This window comes from Pleurodeles waltl, chromosome 1_2 (assembly GCF_031143425.1).
Source record: "Pleurodeles waltl isolate 20211129_DDA chromosome 1_2, aPleWal1.hap1.20221129, whole genome shotgun sequence".
Lineage (NCBI taxonomy): Eukaryota > Metazoa > Chordata > Amphibia > Caudata > Salamandridae > Pleurodeles > Pleurodeles waltl.
This window is the reverse complement of record NC_090437.1, coordinates 957578266-957601367: the sequence shown is the minus strand read 5'-3', so window position 1 is coordinate 957601367 and position 23102 is coordinate 957578266. Positions and strand designations below refer to the sequence as shown.

At 44.7% G+C, this 23102-nt stretch overlaps 1 protein-coding gene across 1 annotated transcript in view; it reads left to right on the top strand.

Moving 5' to 3' along the window:
- PAICS (phosphoribosylaminoimidazole carboxylase and phosphoribosylaminoimidazolesuccinocarboxamide synthase) overlaps positions 1–23102 on the top strand; it is a 408935-nt gene that overhangs the window by 101455 nt on the left and 284378 nt on the right. The window contains exons 4-5 of the mRNA XM_069205847.1: positions 14745–14837; positions 14973–15077. Coding sequence (XP_069061948.1) covers positions 14745–14837; positions 14973–15077 — 198 coding nt within the window. The remainder of the gene's footprint in view (positions 1–14744; positions 14838–14972; positions 15078–23102) is intronic.

Sequence of the window (23102 nt, the reverse complement as noted above, 5' to 3'; positions counted from 1 at the left end):
TGTCCTGCAGAACCTGTTCCAATCTAGCCCTTTAGGGTTTAGTGTTTCTGTCCTATGCTGTTTTACAGACATACTTTGCTCATCTGAGGTCACGCTTTTGATTTGGTGCTTCCTGGGTTCGGGCATTTTTTTGTTTGTTTTTGGCTCTTTTGATCCTTCAGTTGAACTGGCTGGATTAGTTGCTGTATTTGTGGTCTGCAAGTTGGTCCCACTACCACTTATTCATGACAACCTACTCTTAGATCCTGACCGATAAGTGCAGATCAGAGGGGGTTTGATATTATGCCTGCATGAAAATGGCTGTAGATGCCAGGAAGAGAGAGGGGTATGTAAGGAGAGGTTTCCATGCTTAACGATGTTTCTTGTGAGATTTGCTTTATGTAGTTGATCTGCAGGTTTTTGCCCAGGAGGCGAGATGCGGTCTCTCTTTTGCCCTGAGTGTCTTATTGCCCTAATTTCAGGAGACTAAGGATAGCATCTTTTTTGAAAGCAGTGAAGAGGGGGCGACTCTTTGCCACTAAGGTTTAAGGTCACTGGTGACATCTAATTTGGGGGACAGAAAAGTGTTTTATATTTCCAAGCTGCAGGTTACTGCATTATTTCTTAAGGATCTCAAGGTTTGAGGAACACCGATTAAGTTTTTGAGAGGTGTCACTACTGTGCCCTGGTTTGGATTGCAAAGGCTAAAATATTTCTAGATTGTTTTGCCCATTTTGGTATGAGGCTGCAATGTTGGTTCTAGCTGATGATTCTTTTTGGGTTTTCGTGACAGCCGATTTGCAGAAGGCTTGGCTATCTGAGAGGTTAGAATTATGGCTATGTTCCATGGGCAGCATTCAATGGTGTTGAGTCCTTTGCTGCCAGAGGTGATGCCAAGGCAAGGGAGGGAGGGGCAAGCAGGAGTTTACCGGTTGTTCCTGCAAGCGGTACCCAGACCTAGTTGGGTCGTTTCCACAGGAATCCAGGCTGTCACTCTGTGGAGGCTGACTACAGCCTCTGTGCTTGCCTATCCTCTCTATTGTTGAATGCCAGATGGGTTTGAGCCACCTCAGCCAATGAGACCCCGAACTCAGTGGCTCAAGGGGCTCAGTGGCTTGAGTTAGACCTTGAGGAGCCTTGGGGTCTTTTGGAGAGTGCAGGGAGTCCAGGCAGGCTGGTTACCTCAGAGTCTCGGCCCCCATTTCCCCCTCCATGGGGGAGAAGTCCATCCTCGCTGCCTCAGAGCCGCAGGTTCTCAGGGTCTCGTCAGTCAGACAGACAGGGCATAACGAGGCACGAGGCGGGAGATACAAGGTGTAGGAGCCCTGAGGGTATGTAAGGGCCCCCAGATGCCAGATGAGAGCAAGCAGCGCTCTAAGTCTACCACAGCCGTGGCAGCACTCAGACTCGAACTCAGGACCTGCCTCTGTCGCAGTTCATGACACTCTGATCTTGTTTCGTGACCGAGCAGCAGATTTACACTCATATTTAAATCCATATTCTTATATATGTTGAACTTATGTATGCAATTAAACTTGTGTGTCAGGACCTTGGTGTTGAGCTGAGAAGGATGCAGCTTCCAAGCAATGCCATTCACAACTATACCTGCAGCTAGCAATGCCCCACAAAAAGACAGCCTCTTGTGATGTATCTGCCACAAGTGAGAATGCCAGTAAAAAGAGTTCTACACAATTTTCAGCCTGGAAGCATAATAACAATAACTAATAGGATCTTAACCAACCCGCACCCTTTTCCTTGAAGAAGGCATTTAAGATAAGGTAGACTGACTCACCATGAAGCTAACTCTGAACCACTAAATTCTAGCACTTCAACTGGACATAAACAAAATATAGTTGGAACTGGATCTTCACATGAAACGTCAAGCATGTCAATCTCTAACTAGAAGAAAACTTGCAAAAAATAAGTCCTTTTTCGTTTACTCCTATTATACTATTTCAGAGCTCACACCACTTGTGGTTGAACTCTGGTTTTGGTAGTGTTTGAATGGTAGCTTCCCATGGAGGTAATTGTCTTCTTGGAATGGTGTCAGTTGCATTCTTAGCAGTTGAAGGATGCTGTGTGCAGTGGGGACACCATTTCTTTGTGTGCCTCCAGGGAAGGAACCTCACTCACCCTACACAAACACATCAGAAAGAGACTTCTAGCTGCATATTCTTTAGCTTTGAATTCTCCCCAAGCGTCAGACTGGATCTGTAAGATTTTTTTGAGCAGTAACCCCGCTGCCATCAGGTGGTGTCGATTTGCCCCGAGTCCGTCGTCTGCGTCGGATATGACATTGCGGGTCCTATATAGGCACCACCCAGGTGCGCTGTCAGTTCTTTTCCTTCTGCGCCAGCTAAGCGCTGATCCGAAGAGACCTACCCCTCAGTCAGTTTTTTTACTTATGTTGAGTGTTCATATTTACTCCTGGTGCGTCAAGGGATGTCTTTTAGGAAGAAGGGATTCAAGCCCTGCAGGTTCTGCCATTGGGTGATGTCCATGAAGAATCCGCACCCCGTATGTCTTTGGTATCTGGAGCGCCATCACGGCCTGAAGTTGTGCTCCGAGTGCAGGCCATGCATCCAAAGGTTTTGAGGAAGCGGTCCCTTAAGCTAATGGCGGCCCGGTGCTCGACTCCACGCAAGTTGAGACTCTGGTCAAAAGGAAGGTCCTGGGATTGGTTGCAGAGCACAAAGTCATTGTCGTCCCACTCAAAGACCTCGGGACGATCGGGTGAGTCAAGGCCTAAGAAAAAAATCCATGAAGTGAAGCGCTCTTAGACTTCTCCTTGTCTGTCAACACAACAGAGCGTCAGTGCTCTAGGCCTTGTTCTGTGGAATCTGTGTCTGGGCTGACTCCGTGCCTCCCCGAGTTTCTGGGAGCGACCCCTGCCCAATTCTGAGAGTCCTATGAGGACATATGCCTCACTTTTGGGCAGCCCGACCCTGGAGTCGGAGGAGAGTCAGAGGGTGCCCCTCCGGGTTCTGCACGGGCAGCTTCGGCCTCAGCTCTGAAAGGCTCCCAGGTATCCAGTCCTGGATCCATACTGGTGCTAGTCGTGCCACGCCGACCTTCCCTGACGGTGGTCCTCTTTAGGTGCTGCCTGCGCCCGAAGACGGCACCATCCCAATTGTAATTATTGACTTCAACACAGAGCTGGATGGGCGTCGTATGACATTGACTCCGGCGCTGGCAGGATCTTTCCCTCCTCGCTCTGATCCTGAGCCCTTTTCCTAGGGGGCTAGGCTTTGGTGATGAATGGGAGGGGTCGCCGGAACCTTTCAGAATACCAGCCCCATGAAGAAATGGACTAGTTTGAAGACTTGGGTGAAGCCAGGGGACTAGATCCTTCCCCAGATTCTGGCATATGTTCTCTCCCTACCATGGCTACAGAGGAGCTTCTTATGCTGTGGTGGTGAGGAGTGCGGCTGAGGTCCTGGACCTTCATTTGCCATCGGTGGCCGTTAAGACTAATCTCTTGACAGAGGTGCTGCAACTGGGAGCTTCCACCTCAGAATCCCTGCTCCCATTCAACCAGACCCTCACTGAAGTCCTACTGTGTACCTGGTCCAAACCAAGCAGAGGATCTCCTCTCAACAGGACGATTACCCACCACCATCGCCCCACGCCTGGGGACCTGAGTTTCTTATCGCAACACCCCAACCCTGAGAGCTTGGTGGTCCAAGCCTCTAACTCCCGGGTCGCGTTCCCTTCCGCTCCCCCGGATAGGGAATGCAAATGGTTGTACTCACTTAGGAAGAAGTTGTTTTCTTCCACCAGCCTTGCATTACAGTCCATGAGCACTGCATGCCTTTTGGGCTCTGAATCCTACATGCTGTGGGATATGGTTGCGCAAGTGCTGCCCCAGTTTCCGGAGGCGGTCCGGGCTGTACTCTCTCAGGCTGTTGCCGACGGGAGAGACGAGGCAAAGTTCACAATTTATTGCAGGCTGGACATGACCAACTTACTAGGCAGAGTGGTTTCTTCAACACTGTAGCTGAGGCGGCACGTCTTTGTTAGGGACATGTGGCTTTTCAGGGGGTGTCCAAGCTTCTTTGATGGACATTCCCTTTGATGACACCAGTCTCTTTGGAGACAAGGCATACTCGGCGCTTGAGCGCTTCAAGGATTCTCGGGCTACAGCCATATCCTTTGGCCTCGCGCCATCCCCTTGTCCCCCCAGTCTGCCTTTCACCCCTTCGTGGCTATGGAAGGGGCCTTCAACCGCACCCATTCCCGGTCATCTACCATGCCATGCATGCTGCCCAGCGTCTGCTTGGCCACAGGCGCGGGACCCACCTACCTTGTGGGTCAAGAGGACAGCACTCTGGTCAGTACGTCCTCTGCAGAAGCCTCTAAACCTTCCTAGTCACACACACACACACCCTCCCCCCACAATTGGCGGCATGATTAGCCTTCACCTGCTGTGCTGTCAATCCATTAAGTCAGACAGGTGGGTTTTGCAGATAGTCCGAAGGGGCTACTCCCTCCCCTGTGAGGCAACCCTGCCTCCATGCCACCAACCTACAATTGGATGACAGAGGATCATTTGCCCCTTTCTGCGAGGAAGGTACGGCTCTGTTGCCCAAGAGAGCCATAGAAAGGGTCCCTGCGCCAGAAGTAGGTTGTGATTGCTATTCCTGCTACTTTCTGGTTCCCTTATCCTAGACCTTCTGTCCCTCAAACTCTTCCTCAAGAAGAAAAAGTTCAAGATGCTTGCTTTAGCTCAGGTTCTATCTGCTCTGGACCCAGGAAACTGGATGGCAGCGTTGGACTTGCAGAACACTTATTTTCATATCCCTGTCCTGACTGCCCAAAGACGTTACCTGCAGTTCACGATAGCCCACAAGCTCTTTCAGTTCACGTGCTCCCCTTTGGGCTTTCCAGCTGTCTTCGGGTGTTCATCAAGAAGATGGCAGACGTTGCAGCTCATCTGTGGAGATCAAGTGTTTCAGTCTTCCCTTCTTCTAAATGACTGACTGTTGAAGGCGGTCTCACCCCAGGCTGTTGTTTCCCACCTCCTGGCTATGGGAGAACCCCTGCACTCACTGCGGTTCACTATAAAAATGCCAAAGTCACACCTGACTCCTTCTCAGATGCTCCCATTCATCAAGCAGTTTTGGACACTGCATTTTCTGGCCTATCCTTCCGAGTGGCGCGTCCTGGACATTCAGGCTATGATGCCGATGTTTTAGCCTCTGTTCTGGATTTCAGTGAGAATGACTCTGAGAATGCTGGGCCTCGTGGCCTCCTGCATTCTGCTGGTGACACGTCAGATGCCATATGCGGGCTGTGCAGTGGGACCAGAACTTTCAGTGGGCACAGCATCAGAGTAATCTCTCTGACAAGGTCCAGATCTTGGAGGGAACTTCAAAAGATCTGCAGTGGTGGTTAAAAAACCACGATTGGGTTAGAGGCAGATCCCTGTTCCTTCTTCAACCAGATCTGACAGTAGTGACAGATGCGTCACTCCTAGGATAGGGCGGCCACCTGGTAGAGGTGGAGATCAGAGGCATCTGGTCTCCAGCTGAAATGGGCCTCCACATCAATCTATTGGTGCCGGCTGGCACTGAAAGCCTTTCTTACCTCTGTCAAGGGAAAGATGGTGCAGGTGTTCACGGACAACTCCACCACCATGTTGTACTGCAGCAAGCAGTGCGGAGTGTGGTCGTGGACGCTTTGTTAAGAGGCTCTGCGCCTCTGGACGTGGCTGGAACAGCAAGGCATATCCCTGGTGGTTCATCATATGGTGCCTCTCTGAACGGCAGAGTGTACAAACTCAGCCGAAAATGCCTAGTGGATCACGAATGGCGTCTCCATCCAGAGGAGGTAGAAGATCTCTTTCAGCATCGGGGAGAGCCCTGGTTAGATCTGTTCGCCTCTGATTAGAGAACGCAATGTCAGCAGTTTTGCACATTGGAGTTTCCAAGGCACCAATCACTCTGAAGGGCTTTTTGTCTCGAGTGGAGTTCAGGCCTTCCATATGCCTTTCTGCGCGTACCACTCCTACCCAGAGTTCTCAAAAAGATCAGGAACGACTGGGCCCAAGTAATTCTTGTGGCTTTGGGCAGGGCATGGAGAGTCTGGTATCCCGAGTTCCTGAGCATGTCCATCGATGCTCCGATCAGCACGCCCCTTCGTTAGGATCGTCTGTCGCAGCTGCCGGCGTAGGGTTCTGAACCCCATCCAGACCACTGTCCGCCTTCTTGCGTGGAGATTGAGCGATAGCAGTTGACAGCTTTTGACCTTCCTCCTGAAGTCTGTAACGTAATCTTGGCAGCGAGGTGTCCCTCCATCAAACCGGTATATGCCGGTCATTGGAAGAAATTTGTGGCATGGTGCACAGACAAGTTTGTTGACCCCCTTTCTGCCCCTCTCTCTGAGGTCCTCTTGTTTATCCTTTCCCTTGCCAATCAGGGTTCTGCTCTGGGCACCCCCACATCCTTCTAAGAAAGAGGAGAGACTCCAACACCTGGATCCAAAAAGAGCGTTGACATTCTGCCTTGATCGTACCAAAGAGTTCCGTGGGGATGCCCAACTCTTTGTAGCGTATGTGGGTGCAAAGAAAGGCCGGGCAGTGCAGAAGCAGACCATCTCCAAATGGGTCAATCTCTGCATTAAGATCTGCTATGCAGTGGCCAAAAAGCAACCCCATGAGGGGTTTGCACGCTCATTCTACCTCTGCTAAAGCTGCGACCACTGCGTTAGCACATGGAGTTCCAGTCCTTGACATCAGTCAGGGGGCAAAGTGGGAATCTCTGTACATGTTCACCAAACACTGCTGCCTCACCAGTCAAGTACGTAGGGACAGGCACTTGGCCCATTCAGTTGTGTAGGACTTTCTAGTCTAAGCTTGATTTGTGGACCTACCTCTGGGGATCGTATTGCTTGGGTATCTATTCAGAGGTAAGGAATCTGCAACAAGAAGTCTCTATCAGATGGACAAGTTACTTACCTTTGGTAAGTAACCCCTTATCTGGTAGAGACTATATCGAGATGCAGATTGCTTATCGACCTACCCATCCTTCCTGCTCTGTGAACTGATTTCTTGAGACAGGGACTCCCCTTTCAGGGCCTTAGTTTTGACGCACCAATAGTTGGTATTCTTCATGGCTCTGAGAATTCCTGGGGCTTTTTCACATCATCCATGTAGTATATTTAGGGAATTACAATCCTGTCGGTCTGAATGAAAGTTCATGTACATGTATTGGCTAATACTTTATTCAGGGTAACTCAGGGAACATAGAACAAGATAAATTATAAAAGATGAACAGTGTTTTATTACCTTTCAGTCTAAAATGTTCGTTTTTTTAATGTTAATATTTACTGATTTAAAAAAACAGTAGCCTCTCATTGTGCTTTGCTAAACCACACATTAGAATTTTCACTATGTTTATCTAGAGATTTAATAACTATTTACCAATAGGTGGGTGGGAAAATATCAAGTCAGAAATGTTGCTGGATAAAAAAAGTGTGAAAGTTTGATTATTTGAATAGATGTGGGTCAAGTGAAAAAGCAGTGAATGTAAATGGCCTGCTACTCGATTGATGGATTCCACCTCAGAGAACAACTAATTTGAGGGATACCACGAGATTAATACCAACACATTGAACAATTGATTAGGAACGTGACACATTTTTAAAGTTTGGGGAGTTCAGTGTGATCGTTTTAAACAAAAAAACATTGTTCTCAGTAGCATTTACATTATTGCATACATAAGTGTGATTGTTTGAGGATCATATTAATTAGGATTAACCCCATCGACACATAAATCCTCGTTGTGGTATATTTTTCAATCTCTCCAACGGTATTGTTAAAGCAATTAACTTTTTCCCTACAATCATTACAATTCACACTGTTTTTTTAACGAGGACTCATTGTGTTGGGGACTCATTGTGTTGGGGGTTCTTCCCCCAATTTCCTTTCTGTAGGAGACCACTGCACATTCCCTGAGTACTCATTCTGCCATGCATGATGCAGACAGACACTCTACATTTTATGTTCCCTTTCTACCTACTAACACTTAGAAGCAGAAGTGGAGTCACTTCATATGCACACTGCACTCCCTCATTGAGAGGTTAAGTCAATCTTCACAAACATGGTACATTCTCCTGCTGTGTCCATTACTCATGTAATCTGCCTGATGATGCTGTGCATTTGCCAAGCAATATGTGCTTCAGATTTTAGTATTTTGGGGTCAGTGCCATGTCATGTCAAGTATGCAGAGCTACCATTCTTTGCCTCAGAAACCAATTATGGCAAGTGGGGCATTTGCTGAAGGAAACGCAACCCAGTCTACCACGGCTTTTTAATGGTGTTCCCTGTGTTTCTACAAACCTTGTAATTGGTCGTAAAAGCCATGTTCAGCTTCACTGGGAAAAAGATGTCAGCTTTCGATCCTCTTGCTAGAGAGGATTTTCTTTAGCTCCTTGCCACAAAGGCTTTTCTTTACCGTCTCAAAGTATGTTATGTTTCTGTCTCTGAGCGGACATTTGAAAATAAGCATATAAGAGATACATTTTTCTGCAGGTCTCTCTTTTTCTGTGTCAAATATAGGACTACTCTGGCTAACCTCACCACTACAGTGCTACAGTAAATTCATTCCAAAGCCTTACCGGCTCTCAAGGTTAACCCCATACCCTTACCAGAACGATCATTTCTTGCTCTTTCGCCTCTTTGTCGCCTCTTCCCGGTCATTTCTTTATGCATCAAGCTCTGGCCATTATATTTTTCACCAAAGTCTTTAAGATTTGCTCTAAACTTTAGTCTTTCTTACTGACACTCCTACAGAGTTCACACCACTTTTTATTCCCAGTCATGGTGCACCTTTGTATCCTTCACACCAGCAACTTGCAAACACAATCCTATACTCAAAGGTGGCAGCCCATTCTGTGTGCCAGGGATCATTTCAGCTTCCAGCCTTACACTCACATGTTCCTCTTGCCCTGAGTCCTGTCTTATTTGACCTCTCTTTTCAATAATTCTGTATTCATTCCACCTATGCAGGCTGTCGTCCTGTCTGTATTAAAGAAACTCACCGCAAACGATTCATCCCTCTCCGGCTAACTATACTGTCATGCTTTCTACTAGAATTCAATCCTGAAATAATTGTATGTACAGTATTTAACAGATTCACACACTACTTCTCCACATTTAGTCTTCTTCACCTCTTCCAATCAGCCTTTTGGGGGCTTCACCTTTGCAAAACACAACCACCGATATAGCTTTTTTTATTATGCTTGACGTCTTTGAATTTTGACACCATTGACCATCCTGCTCTTAAGACATTAGTAACTTTAGCTATCTCTGGTAAGGCACTCACCTTTTTCTCCTTTTACATTTCTGAGCATCTCTACTCAGTATTCTGGCTCTCATCACATTCGTGGTTTTACGAATTGAGTTTCTGGTTGGCAGAGGTACACACTCTGTCCAAGCAGGAACCGCCGTCCTGGGCAGGGTAAGTCACAAATACACTTTAAATTAACCTGTGCTCACTCCCTGGTAGCTTGGCATAGAGCAGTCAGGCTTAACTTAAGATGCAATGTGGAAAGTATTTGTGCAACACTTCAAACAGTAAAAAAATGAAAGCTACCACACCGGTTAGGAACATAAAGCGTAAGTTAATGAACAAAACAAGACCAAAACAGCAAAAATCCAATAAATAGAAACTGAGGTATGAATTTTTAAAGAATAGTTATAGTGCTTTAGACCCTTAAGTGCCAACTATGGCTATCCGGTCGTGCTAGACTGGGTCAAAAGTCAGGCCAGCCACATTGGAGCGCAGGTCAGATAAAGGGGCAAGTCCTATCCTTGTGAAACAGTACCTTGGTTTGGAGTTGCGGCAACGTTGAGAACAAGATGAGAGGAGCAAAGGAGGCGATGCATTGGCGTAGATTCCAAGCATGTAGGTGACGTTTTGGCTCTAAACTGTGCAAAATCAGAGATGCTTTGGGAATAGAAGCAATGCCTTGCGCAGTCGGCAGTGCATTGTTCACGATCCTCCCAGCAGCGCTGATACGCCAGCATTGATGGCGATGTGGTGACCTCTATCCTCGCAGCAGTGACAATGCGTCAGTGTTGATGGGGATGTGCAGTTCCGAGCGGTGCAAAAGCATCGATGCGTGGATTTCGCACTGTAGGAGCACTTTATACCCATGTCCAAAGGCCCTGGACTGGGATGACACTACTTGGCAGGGCAAGACTCACAGATGGCAGAGTCCAGGTGCTATAGGTGATAGGTTAGAAATCTTTTGTGTCCCTGAGACGTTAGAAGACCAGGAGCCAAGCCTGCAAGCCCTTATAGTCACTCTGGTTCTGGGTTCAAGTTTTTGTGAGTCCAGTCCTTCTCACCCAGGCAAGGAGGGCAGCAGGTCAGCACAGCAAGAAAGCAGTTCTTCCAGAGTAACGTTCTAGCAAAGTAGCAGTCCTTGTAGCACAGCAGTTGTCCTTCCTATCCACAGGTGCAGTGTACTGAAGTGGTGGTGTTTGAGGTCCAGTATTTATACTTTGGGCCCTGGTTCTGGAAAGTTGGAGAAGCATCTAGACAGTGGCTTTAAAGTGCAGGGAATCCCTTCTCTCCCCTGACTCCAATCTGGCTGGAGTGACAATGCAGGGTCTTTGGGGCTGTTGTAAGGAGACAAGGAATAGCCTTATCAGGTACAAGTGGTGCTGTGCTTTGCTCCGTCCCCCATCAAGCAAGTTAATTGCCCATCAGGGGCCATCAAGTCACAACTAAGCTCCCATGGTCTGTGGCTGTTTAGAAGGAATACACAAAACCCAGCTGTCACCCCACCCAGACATTTATTGGGGACAGACTGCAGGCACTGAAGGCTAAGGGCAGGAAAATGCCAACTTTCTATAAATGGCATTTTCAAAATTGTAACAATAAATCCCACTTTACCACTAGAGAGGATTTATCATTTCAATTCCATGGGTACTAAACATGACAGATCTACCCTTTTCCCGACAAGGAATTACAGCTTATTAAATGTAATATAATAAGGAATCCCAAATGTTATCCTATGAAAGGGGTAGGACTCACAGAAATACGAAACAAATTTGGGAGTTTTTTACTACCAAGACATGTAAAACTTTAAAGTACATGTCCTTCCTTTGGGCTACCTAGGGCCTACCTTAGGGGTGACATATGTAATAAAAGGAGAGTTTAGGGCTTGGCAAGGGGTTTTAAATGCCTGTCGACATGGCAGTGTACCACTACATTCAAAGCTGAGATGGCAAGCATGGGACATGTTTTAAAGTGCCATTTAAGTGAGTGGCACAAGCAGTGCTGTAGGCCCACTAGTAGCATTTTATTTACAGGCCCTGGGCACATGTAGTGCACTTTAGTAGAGACTTATAAGTAAATTAAAGATGCCAGTCAAACCATGTTTTAGGGCGAGAGCACAAGCACTCTAGCACTGGTTAGCAGTGGCAAGGTGCACAGAGTCCTAAGGCCAACAGGAGGGGAAAAGACAAAAGATTTGGGGGTGACCCTGCAGAGAGGGCCATTTCTAACACTTGGCAAACCCCAGTGCTTGCAGGTAGACCTCAAGGCTGTGTTTTGTGCTTACTTCTCTTCTTGTTTCACTCTACCCCCAACATGGCATGCTTTTTTTTTTTTTTGGGTTATCGTATCATCTCACCACATGACCCCCAAATAGTTTTCTCTTTCCACCATCAAACCCAAATCTTTAATTGCCCGACTGCAATCCCACACTGGATACTTCTTCCTTCCCGCTAACATGTTTGATTGCTCAAAAAAACAAAATATTTCACTTCCCAGCCTCTGCAGCATCCGGACCACCACCCACTCCCATCGCATTCTCATCTAACATGCCCAAATCACTTTTCCATGCATGCAACCTAGGTGTGACCTTCATTTCCAAAATGATTCTAATTGAGTTAATTACCTCTGTGGCTTCAGCAGCAAACCTTTACGTGCTGAAAACCCTCAAGTTCTGCCCTATCCTATTTAGCACAGTCAAATCCATTATTAACTCACTAGCCGTGAGTAATTCTTCAGCTGTTTATTTGTTATATGACCTCAGTATAGATTCTCCCCTACTGACGAGGTAATCATACTCTGTTCAGTTTCTTCAGATAGATGCCAACTTCCAGCTGTCGGCATCATGATTCCAAATTTCCACTAACCTTTTCAACTTTTTCCATACAATAATTTTATGCTTTCAGAGTGATGAATGAAGCATTCTTCTGCATGAAGGCATACTGGGATTTTGATACTTTGTATCTTGTATTGCAGTGTTCCCCAACCCCCGGGCCGCGGACCGGTGCCGGTGGCCACTGTGGCGGGCGGTAAATGTTTGATAATTTTTCAGTGGTCCGCTTGTCACACAATGGGACAAGCGGGCCACGGAAAAATTATCAAACATTTACCGGTCCGCGGCGATAAAAAGGTTGGACAACACTGTTGTATTGGATGCAGTTGTGCTTTTTGTTTAGAGCTTGCAGCACCAGACAGCACTGGTCCTCCCAAGGAAAGGGGTTTCTAAGCAGACATACAGATTCCCTGTTCCACTGGGTTTCTGAATTTGCTATCAGTCCGATGTGGGATACCAGGTCATTTTGCAGATGAGTGTGGTCCAGTCTAAACTATACAGACTTGGCTGAATTAGACGACATTTCTTGTTTTCCAGCAAGAAATATAGGGATCTTCAGCTGATTCTTTATTCTCTGATCACGTCCACATGAACTGGCAAAAGGGTTGGAAGCGAGAGTTGTAGCAGTTCTGTGTTCGTCTATAAATATGAAGAAAAAACGTTCAAAAGAATTGTTTGATGTTCATTTATTGTGTGTATTTTCAGCCATGGTTCACAGATTCTTGGGCACAGACTTAAAGACAAGTGTGTGATTCCCAATAGTATTTTTCTTTTCCTCCTTTTCTGGTGTTAGCAGGGAGATGGAGAAGGCATTTTGGAGTTAGGCTTATCTAACTACAGAGATCATGGGTCAAAATGCCCGTGTTTTGGGGACTGCCTGAAGAAGGGAAATGTGCCAAGGAGCGTGGGTGCAGAGTTCTCTGACCTGAAATGCCCCCAGGGGAGTTGGGGCTTCTTGCAAAGACTATGATTTCCCTAATCCCTTGTCTCAAACATTCGTGGGCCACATGAAGTACTCCACCATCAAAATAACTAAGTGTGCCTGGATACAATAAGGGACTTCCTGGTAAATAGAGGATTAGCAGTGTCACAGGGCATAAGTGTTTTAACTGACCAAGGCCAACTGGCGTTCACTTTTGAACGGTTGTCACTTCATATTAATATAGTTTGAACTAGTGCAGGTCTAGGTATGGAGCCAGATGTACTAAATACTGATCTAAAAAAAATTGACGCAGGTTGCGACCAGTATTTTGGCGATCAGTGTGTTATTTTGTGACGCAACCCATGCACTCATAGCTCGGTTCATACAAAACCGATCCTTAGTGAATAGCAATCTGACCTATCTCATGCATATTATTGAGGTAGGTCATAAATTGCCAGTCACTATGATTCGCTGTCATCACTGGGATGGTGTCTGTTGAGGTCAGCAGACGACCACGTCTGTGATTGCTCTTTATTAAAACAAACTTTTTTTTAAACTACCGACTGGTTTTCATAAAGGGAGTGTTTAAAAAGAAAAGTTTATTTTCATTTTGTTTAAGAGGTGGCAATGGTTCCGCTGGCTTCTTCCTGCTCTTAAACATTTTTTTAAATATTTACAAGGGGGAAGCAGTCCCTAGTAAACCCCTCCCCTTTTGTGAATAAGTTACCATATCATTTGAGGTGTCAGTAAAATATCAATGCTTTGCAACTGGACTTCGCTTGCAAAATATTGATACATAGCTTACTGATTCAGTATTTGGAAGGGACACCTACAACACACTCCATCCAAATACTGGAACAGTATCCATTTCTAAACGCATTTAGCGATTTGGAAATACTTGTCTAAAAAGCTAAATGAGTTTAATATAAAGAAAAAAGGGTTTTAACATTTGCAAACCATCTGATTTACCGATTCAGTGGGTTTGCAAATGTTAACACCCTTTGTACATCTGGCCCTTGGTACTTAAATTTTTAGTATCTCTTTATCATTTGTCTCCATTCTTTAGAGTGGTTTGCATAATCGTCTCCTTTTGCTTTTTCAATGGAAGAAATCAAGGCACGTGGTATTTTAAAGACCCACCCTCCTGTTACAGCAGTGTTAGATAATGTTGTGTTACTCATTTTCGATGTCTACCAAGATTCGCGGATTACTATGGCACTGAAGCATAGTGATTAGCTTATCTTGATATGAGAGAACCTCATAGTGGCACCTCATCCTGCAGTGGTATAGATGGGCCAATCAGTAGCATTCCCCTCTGCTGAGAGATGTGAGGAGATATCCTGGTACCATGCTTTACGTTATACTACGTAGCACAGGTAAAGTACCAGGTAAACAACAGCAGGTTATAAAAACAAAGCATTTAAAAACTAGGTGTGTTGTTCTAATACGCATATACATTTGGACTTTGGGCAATATGACAAATAGGCATTCACTACATAGTGTGATGAACTTGAGGACCGTGGTACAGTTGGTTGTTGTGAAATAGGGCAACTTGGGGATGGATTATTGAGTGAATAGGGGGGATTGTGTGTGCTTCATCAACTCACTACATCCAGCTCTGTCACATTCCCAGACCCAGCCACTGGCTCCCACAGCTGAGGAGTCGATGGTGGTAGAAACAATACTGATAAAGTTCTTAAGCACTGCATTGTACATTGTTCCACAGAACTGCCAGAAGAGATTGGTAAAGAGGACTCTGTCAGTAACTTATCCGAGGGCCCAGGAACGCCAGAGATTAAGAAGGAAAACCCTGCCACAGGTAAATCAAGTCTGTTGTTCACTTCCAGCTGTAGTAGTTTGCTAATATTAATGTTAAAGTCTAATAATAGTATTTTAGACTAAAGAAAAATTGAAACAGTCAAAAGTGTTCTTACACTCCTATATATTTTGACAGACCTCTGGATCCCAGCTCAATCAAAGGAAGACAGTTCTATGGGAAAACTCCTAGAAGAACAAATGACTACTCACGTTAAAGAAGAAGACAACATGATTGATTTGGGTGAGTTGTACAAGCGTGTTTTCGAAAAAGGTGGATGTTCACCTTGGGCAACATGCAGGGCTATGTAAGATACAACGATCCTGTTAGGTTAAGGTCAGGGATTCCTTCACAGCTTATTATATTATCTTGCCTAGAATAACCCTGGAGCACTAACTCCCCAGGATCTGAAGCTGAATGGCTGAAAGTCCTAGCTCCACTCATGTCTTACATGTGTGATGTCTGTGTCATCAACATGACCTCAGTGGGAAACCTGCGTTCCTTTCTTGACACATTGAATCACAATGCTTACAGTTGTTCGTACAAGCTCCATGCTCCCTTTATTTTATATAAGCTTTAGATTGGTCCTGATTTCCACCATAGATACATTAGAGGGCAATCTAAAATTTGCATCCCAAAAGAGTAGACAGTGCAAACTCTCATCATCTCACAAGACCTGTTACATCTCATTGTTTCTCTGTGAAATCAGGTACCGTAGGTTAATTACGGGTATAGTCATCTGTATTTGTCCAGCACGGTGTATACTGAAAGGTAGAACTATATTTATGTAACCATGCAAAACGTTACAATGAACCTATCCTCTAAGGGGGGCGGTATTAAGATTATCTCATGCTTCAAAGCTAATGGACTTCATAAAATACCCCCACTGTAGTTCCATAGGCAATTTTACAAAGAATTGGGAGCACAGGGAGGTATTTACTCTGATTTGCAGTACAGAGACCTAGAGGATAGATATCCCTAAAATAATTACATGGGTTAATGTGTGATTGAGAGCTGACTATTTTTCCCTGATACTGTTAAGCGTCTAAACTACAGGTGGTGAATGCATTAGAATAAGCATGTAGAACCATTAACCACATTGTAGTTAAATTTGGTCCCATAAACAGAACACGTCAATTAGCAATAGTGCATTCTGCTCTGGCAGGGACAAATGCCGGGGCTATAACATGATCCTGTTCTTTGCGGTGTGCAGACGCAGAAGGGATCTGTGTGTTTCTTTTTTCTTCCTACATTGCATATATGAACTCGAAAAATTTCCAAGTTAATGCACATACTTCTGAAAGGTCGGGTCCGGACCACAAAGAAGCAGTTACTGCCTTGTGTTTCTGACCCTCCTAACTGATATTTTTACAGCTAATGTATGCACTTAGAACGCAAAGAAGATGAAACGCACAAACCCCTTCTGCGCCAGGACAGAGCAAAGAATGGAATCATGACATTGCCCCTTTTCCCAAGTAAACAAAACAAAATAGACCATAGGGTAAAACGAAATGCTAATACTGGGTTCCCCAACTATTTGTTATACTTGATGGATTTAGGAGCTGGAATAGAAAGGGAATTCATGTGAGAGGTGTTTCACAGGTAATATTAAAAACATTACAAGAATTTTAAGCAAATGCCTTGACTCAAATACATTATTTTTACAACTATTTACAGATCAGGCATTCCTTAATGTAGTTAGTAGGTTGGACATCTCCACTTCAGATGATATTATCTCAAAGAGAATTGAAAATAAATTGATTTGATACACATCCCTAGTAGTGCACATGATCCCAGTGACTGCTTCATTGGCAAAGTGTTAGACCTGACAGCCTTAGGGTGGTCACCCCTAACAGTTTGCCTGCCTCCCTCCACTTTTTAGACACTGTTTCTGCTGGTTTTAAGACTCTGCACACTTTACCACTGCTAACCAGTGCCAAAGTGCATATGCTCTCCCCCTTTAAACATGGTAAGATTGTATCATACCCAATTGGACTATTTAATTTACTTATACGTCCCTAGTAGAGTGCGCTATGTGTGCCCAGGGCCTGTAGATTAAATGCTACTAGTGGGCCTGTAGCACTGATTGTGCCACCCACTTAAGTACCCCCTTAACCTTGTCTCAGGCCCGCCATTGCAAGGCCTGTGTGTGCAATTTCACTGCCAATTCGACTTGGCATTTAAAAGTACTTGCCAAGCCTAAAACTCCCCTTTTTCTACATATAAGACACCCCTAAGGTATGCCTTAGGTAACCCATAGGGCAGGGTTCTATGTAGGCAAACGGCAGGACATGTACCCATGTAGTTTACATGTACTGGTAGTGTAAAACTCCTAAATTCAGTCTTAGACTGCTGTGAGGCCTGCGCCCTTCATAGGCTAACATTGGGGCTGCCCTCATACATTGCTTGAGTGGTAGCTGCTGATCTGAAAGGAGTAGGAAGGTCATATTTAGTATGCCTAGAACGGTGATACAAAATCCTGCTGACTGGTGAAGTTGGATTTAATATTACTACTTTAGAAATGCCACTTTTAGAAAGTGAGCATTTCTCTGCACTTAAATCTTTCTGTGCCTTACAATCCACGTCTAGCTGGGTTTAGTTGACAGCTCCTTGTGCATTCACTCAGACACACCTCAAACACAGGATACTCAGCCTCACTTGCATACATCTGCATTTTGAATGGGTCTTCCTGGGCTGGGAGGGTGGAGGGCCTGCTCTCACATAAAGGACTGCCACACCCCGTACTGGGACCCTGGCAGACAGGATTGAACGGAAAGGGGAACTAGTGCACTTCTAAGCCTCTCTTTGAAGTCTCCCCCACTTCAAAGGCACATTTGGGTATATAAACAGGGCCTCTGCCCTTACCAACTCAGACACTTCCTGGAGAAGAAACTTTTAACCAGAACCTGCATACTGCCAAGAAGAACTGCCTGGCTTCCCAAAGGACTCACCTGACTGCTTTCTGTGAAGGACTGCTGCCTTGTGTTGCCCTGCTGCCTTGCTGCTCTCTGGCTGAGGTGAAGAAGTGCTCTCCAAGGGCTTGGATAGAGCTTGCCTCCTGTTCCCTGAAGTCTCAGGACCAAAAAAGGCTTCATCTTTTCAAGAAGGACTTCTTGTGCCGTGAAATTCGATGCACAGCCTGCCAGAAACTACGCACAGCCTGCCCTGTGGTGAAAATTTCACTGCACGCCGAACCGGAACGATGCAGCCCGACTTCGCAACGAGAAGATTGACGCAGCGCCAGCGTAGCGACTGGAAGTTCAACGCACGGCCCACTGGATTAACGCACAGCCGACCCGGAACGACACAGCCCAACTTCCACAGAGGAATCGACGCAGCGCCTGCTGTGCGGTAGAAAATTTCATGCAACACCCACCAGATTGACGCAGCTCCTGTGACTTCGTTCTGCCTGCGCAGGAAATCCACGCGCCGTCCCCCGGGGCGTCTGAAAACCCCACAACCTGGAGAGGATCCACGACCGAGTGCCGGAAATCAGCGCACAACCGTCCTTGCGTGAAAACTAAACAATGCATCTCCGTGTGCGGCCTGAGAAATCGACGCACACCCCTTTGTTTCCACACTTCTCCTCCTCTGCGGTTGTTTGCGGAGATTTGTCACGCAAACCAGGTACTTTGTGCTTGAAAGAGACTTTGTTTGCTTTTAAAAGACTTAAGACACTTAAAATCACTTTTCAGTGATATCTCTACATTTATTTATTGCATCTTTGATCGTTTTGACGTACATTTATCCAGATAAATATTATATATTTTTCTAAACACTGTGTGGTGGATGTTAGTGGTGCTATATGGTGGTATTGTATGATTTATTGCACAAATACTTTACACATTGCCTTCTAAGTTAAGCCTGACTGCTCAGTACCAAGCTACCAAAGGGTGGGCACAGGATAATTTGGATTGTGTGTGACTTTCCCTGACTAGAGTGCGGGTCCTTGCTTGGACAGGGGGTAACCTGACTGCCAACCGAAGACCCTATTTTTAACACAAAGTAATGGAAACAAAGTGCAGAAAAATTGATATGTTTGTGTTCTTTTCCTGAGCTGTATCTTTAAAGACTCTACTAGTCCCTGGCCATAATTCCTGGCATGATTGTGATCGGTGTGAAAGTCTCAGGTAGGAGTGTGCTGCCCTGCTACAAACATTTCAGAAAGATGGAATAGCAAAAGTCTGGATTTGCTGGGCTACAAGAGGTGATGGCGATTAGTATAAATTACTGGGCAAAGCAGAGGAATTAGACCACAATCTCTAAGACTTGTCCCGTACTCAAGCAGTTGTTGACAAAAAGGAATATATACTTTCAAGGACAATAGACTGGAAGAGTTGCGAAATGCCTGGTGTTCAGAAGAATATATTGAACACTCCATTCCACACCCTGGAACCTCATGTAGGACTGCTTTCATTTGTGCATGTAAGCAAGGGGCACAATGGGCTATCAGCATTTTGGTGTCCTTTTTCAAATGATTTGCCCTCTTTAGGGTTGAGCGCAAAGCGCTCCGTCCCTGTTGTTATCTCTTTACAGGCTTGTAACAACGGTCATGTCCTGCCCATCAGTTTGGTTGGTTTGTGGGATTGCCTTTTACAATACACTTGATTTCATTAGTGAAAGGCATGCATACGTCATGCCTTTTTCCGGTGTTTAGCCCACCTCGAGCACACCGGCCAACTTCTGAAAACATACAAGGCTCCATGTTTTCCGTATGGTTTCTGGACTACATTTCCTCTTTATTTCGTAGGCATTGCAATCTCATTGGCAGTAGACCAGCGCTTTGCTTGACGTCGACTCTATTACATGGATAATTGCACTTTTGCTGATACATTTCACTGCAAGCGAACTTCTGTTTCCTTTTGTGTGTTTGCTTTGCACTCATGGCGGCTGTCCGCTCGCTTATGTGAAACTGTTTTACTTTTCAGTTTATGTGGCAAGAAAAGTCCGGTTAGGAGTCGACAACGCTAATAGCTTTAACTAGAGTAAACGCAAGACTCATTGCATTGCAAATGCTTGTTAGACTTGCACTCCTTGTGCCTTTCTGCTGCGTCTTGCTTCTCTCAGTCGTCCATAGAACACATGTAAATAAGGAAGGGTCCAAACAAAAATGTTCTATTTATGCAGCTTACATTGAAAATTTTATAAAAATGTGATACTAAGAAAAAAGGTTGTGAAGTAAACTATCTAGACTAGAAATCACAAGGTAACTTGGGTTTATCTTTAGGACAGGAGAAATATCTGCCAAGTATGCAGCCGTCATATAAAATACCATTAATGGGACCAGCCAGTGAGTAGTGTCACTGAGACATCTCATAACCTGAGCAGACATAATCAACAAAACAGCATTATACAATGCCTATTGTAGGTCATTGATGGATAAATAGAAGTGGGTAAAGAGGGCTTTTTTCCTTTATACTGAATGTTTTTTATTAGGAGTGTTGTCGCGGAGAAACCCTAGCTATATTTTAGTCACATGGGACTAGATAGTGGATTTCACATGCTAGGTCGATAAACCTAACCGAATCTGCTTTAAAGAAAACGTCATCTGAATTGCGTCATAGACATTCACATGATACATATGATAATCAATTCAAAAGCAATAACCACACCAGTTTATTATGAAGTTAATGATTTATTTCCCAATATTAACAACGCTAAGGTCATCAAAAATAAGCAGTAGTAAATATATATTTGCTGTTGGTGCCTGAAAAACAAAAGACAAATAACAATTTGCAGCTCATGCATTTACCCATTCATAATTGAAATCAGCAACAATGTCTACTTTGTCAGGGGGACAGCAACATCAGGCACCAACATCGGGACAGGAACAGGTAGCATCAGGAATAAGAGTAGGGGAGATGGTTTAGAATTTGAACTATAAGATACACTAAACCATCTAAGCAAAAGTTCAGTATTGAACAGACATAAACTGATAAAGTACCAGAATGTCAATAGACTATCTGGTAAAACATGAAATACCAAAGTGACAGATCATAAGGTAAGCATCAGGAACCTGAAACACGGACGAAGAGCAACTGACAACTTTCTCTCAATAATGGTGACTGAACATTAAATTAAACTTGTTAAATTAAAATTATTGGATAAAGTATGAGGTGAGAAGGTTATGACCAATCAGAACATTAACAGATATCAAAATTATATAAAATGTTGGTTCTAAGCTCTTTTATTTGCTGTTATTTCATTGACAAAAACAAAACAAATACAATTGTATCTTCTTCTCCGGTTTCATCTGTGGACCCTTTGTTTCACACCAATGGAATATAATGTCATTGGAACGTGATTACAAAATACAGTACAATTCTTGTTGTACCATTTCCTTTTCCCTCTAGGAAAAAACATAGGAGTTAAAAACATAACTACAAACAATGAAGTCAGTCAGGCTGCGGAAACATAATCAGGAAACAGAACACACTAGAAACACTCTATACAAATAGCTTTATACAGTGATCTTGCATCTGCTTCTACTTCAGTCCAGCAGAGGTCACTAAATACACTTTTAATTCTAACATTTATTTTAGTTAAGAAACTGTTGTGTTCCACAAGTAAGTTGATTAAATAATAAAATAACCAGGTAAGATTTAGGTATATGTGCTGTTTAATCGCTAAGCTCCTCATACATCGTTCCTTCAACTCCAACTGCCCCCAGTCCTTCCAACATTCTAAAGCGAGCTCCAGGGCATTCCAATGCCCAACATTCTTAGGAGCTGCTGGACTATACCACTACAAGAACTTAATACAAATAAATGAGTTTTCAACGTATACACCGATATTGTTGTTTATCCATTTTGACAATAACTAATAACTATAATACACGTTAATATGAACACAAGATATACATAATATGTATGGTTACAACATATCTCCCTTCCTTACTGATCAAAAACAAAGTCCTTGTGCCATATCGGGCGCTTAGTGGTCCTGGCATGTCTGTTCTGTGAATAACACTCCGGTGCGTCTTCCACTTCCTCGTCAGAATCCAGTATGGGCATACCCATTGGTTCCTTGCAGCATGAGATTCTGTCCATACTCCACACTCTGCCATCTTCTAGCGTTACAACATTCCTTTTCACCTTAATGATTCTTTTTGGTTGAGAAAACCTTCTACCATTTTTTTTTTTGTGTTCAGGAAGCTTAATTTTAACCCATTGTCCCACCCTCCATGGTCTCCTCTGGACGCCATAACGATTATCATACCACTTCCTGTATTTCTCCTGGTGTTGCCTGATTTTAGTTGCAGTTTCCTCTCGCTGTTCCGGAAATGTTTCCCCTCCCTTCAGCCAATTAGGCTTAAGTTTGGTACCTGGTTGCCTGCCTTTGAGTGAAAGGAATGGTGAAATCCCCGTAACCAAATTTGGCGTGGTGTGATACGACCACAACATTTGCTTAATAGCTACTTCACCCGGTACCTGTCTTATTGACGCCAATTGCAAACATTCCTTTATCATCCTATTGGCTCTCTCAACTAGACCATTCGCACGGGGGTTGTATAACGCTGTTCTAAAATGGTGTATACCACATTTCACCAAAAACTCTCTCATTGCTTCTGAGGTGAACTGCACACCGTTGTCGGTCACTAGGGTGCTGGGTATCCCTTCCCTCAAGAAAGCCTCCGACAGGAAATCAATGGCCTCTTGGGTAGTCACCTGATTTACTATTTTTAACATTATCCAGTGCGAGTGGTAATCCACTAGCACAAAAATGAACTTGCCTTTGACACCCATTTGAGATAAGGGTCCTAAGATGTCCAATCCCAACTTGTCCCATGGTTTAATTGGAACAGGAATCGGAGACAATGGGGCCTTCCTTGTGACATTAGTCTTATCACTCTGAGCACAACTGATACAATCCCTTACTGCGTCTTCCACTAACCTATCCATGGTGGGGAACCAATAGGATGCTCGAAGTCTACTCTTGGTGAGATTCCTCCCTAGATGCCCTTCGTGAGCTAGACTCACCAATTTGTTCCACAACTCGCACGGAGGTATAACCCTCTCACCTCTCATTATCATGTCCTCAAATATGTGGAGTTCCGCCCTCACTTCCCAATATCCTTTGAGCTCTTCTTCGAGATATCTAGCTCTCTCTGGCCAACCTTTGACAATTTTCTCCCTAAGCAGTTTTAATACAGAATCAGACGAGTTTTTCTCTATCCACTCATCCCTCGTAAGACCAGCCAATTCTATGTGTAGGACAGGTTCAAGGGTGTTCCTTCCCTCCTCTATTCCAACCCTCCTCGGTGATCTG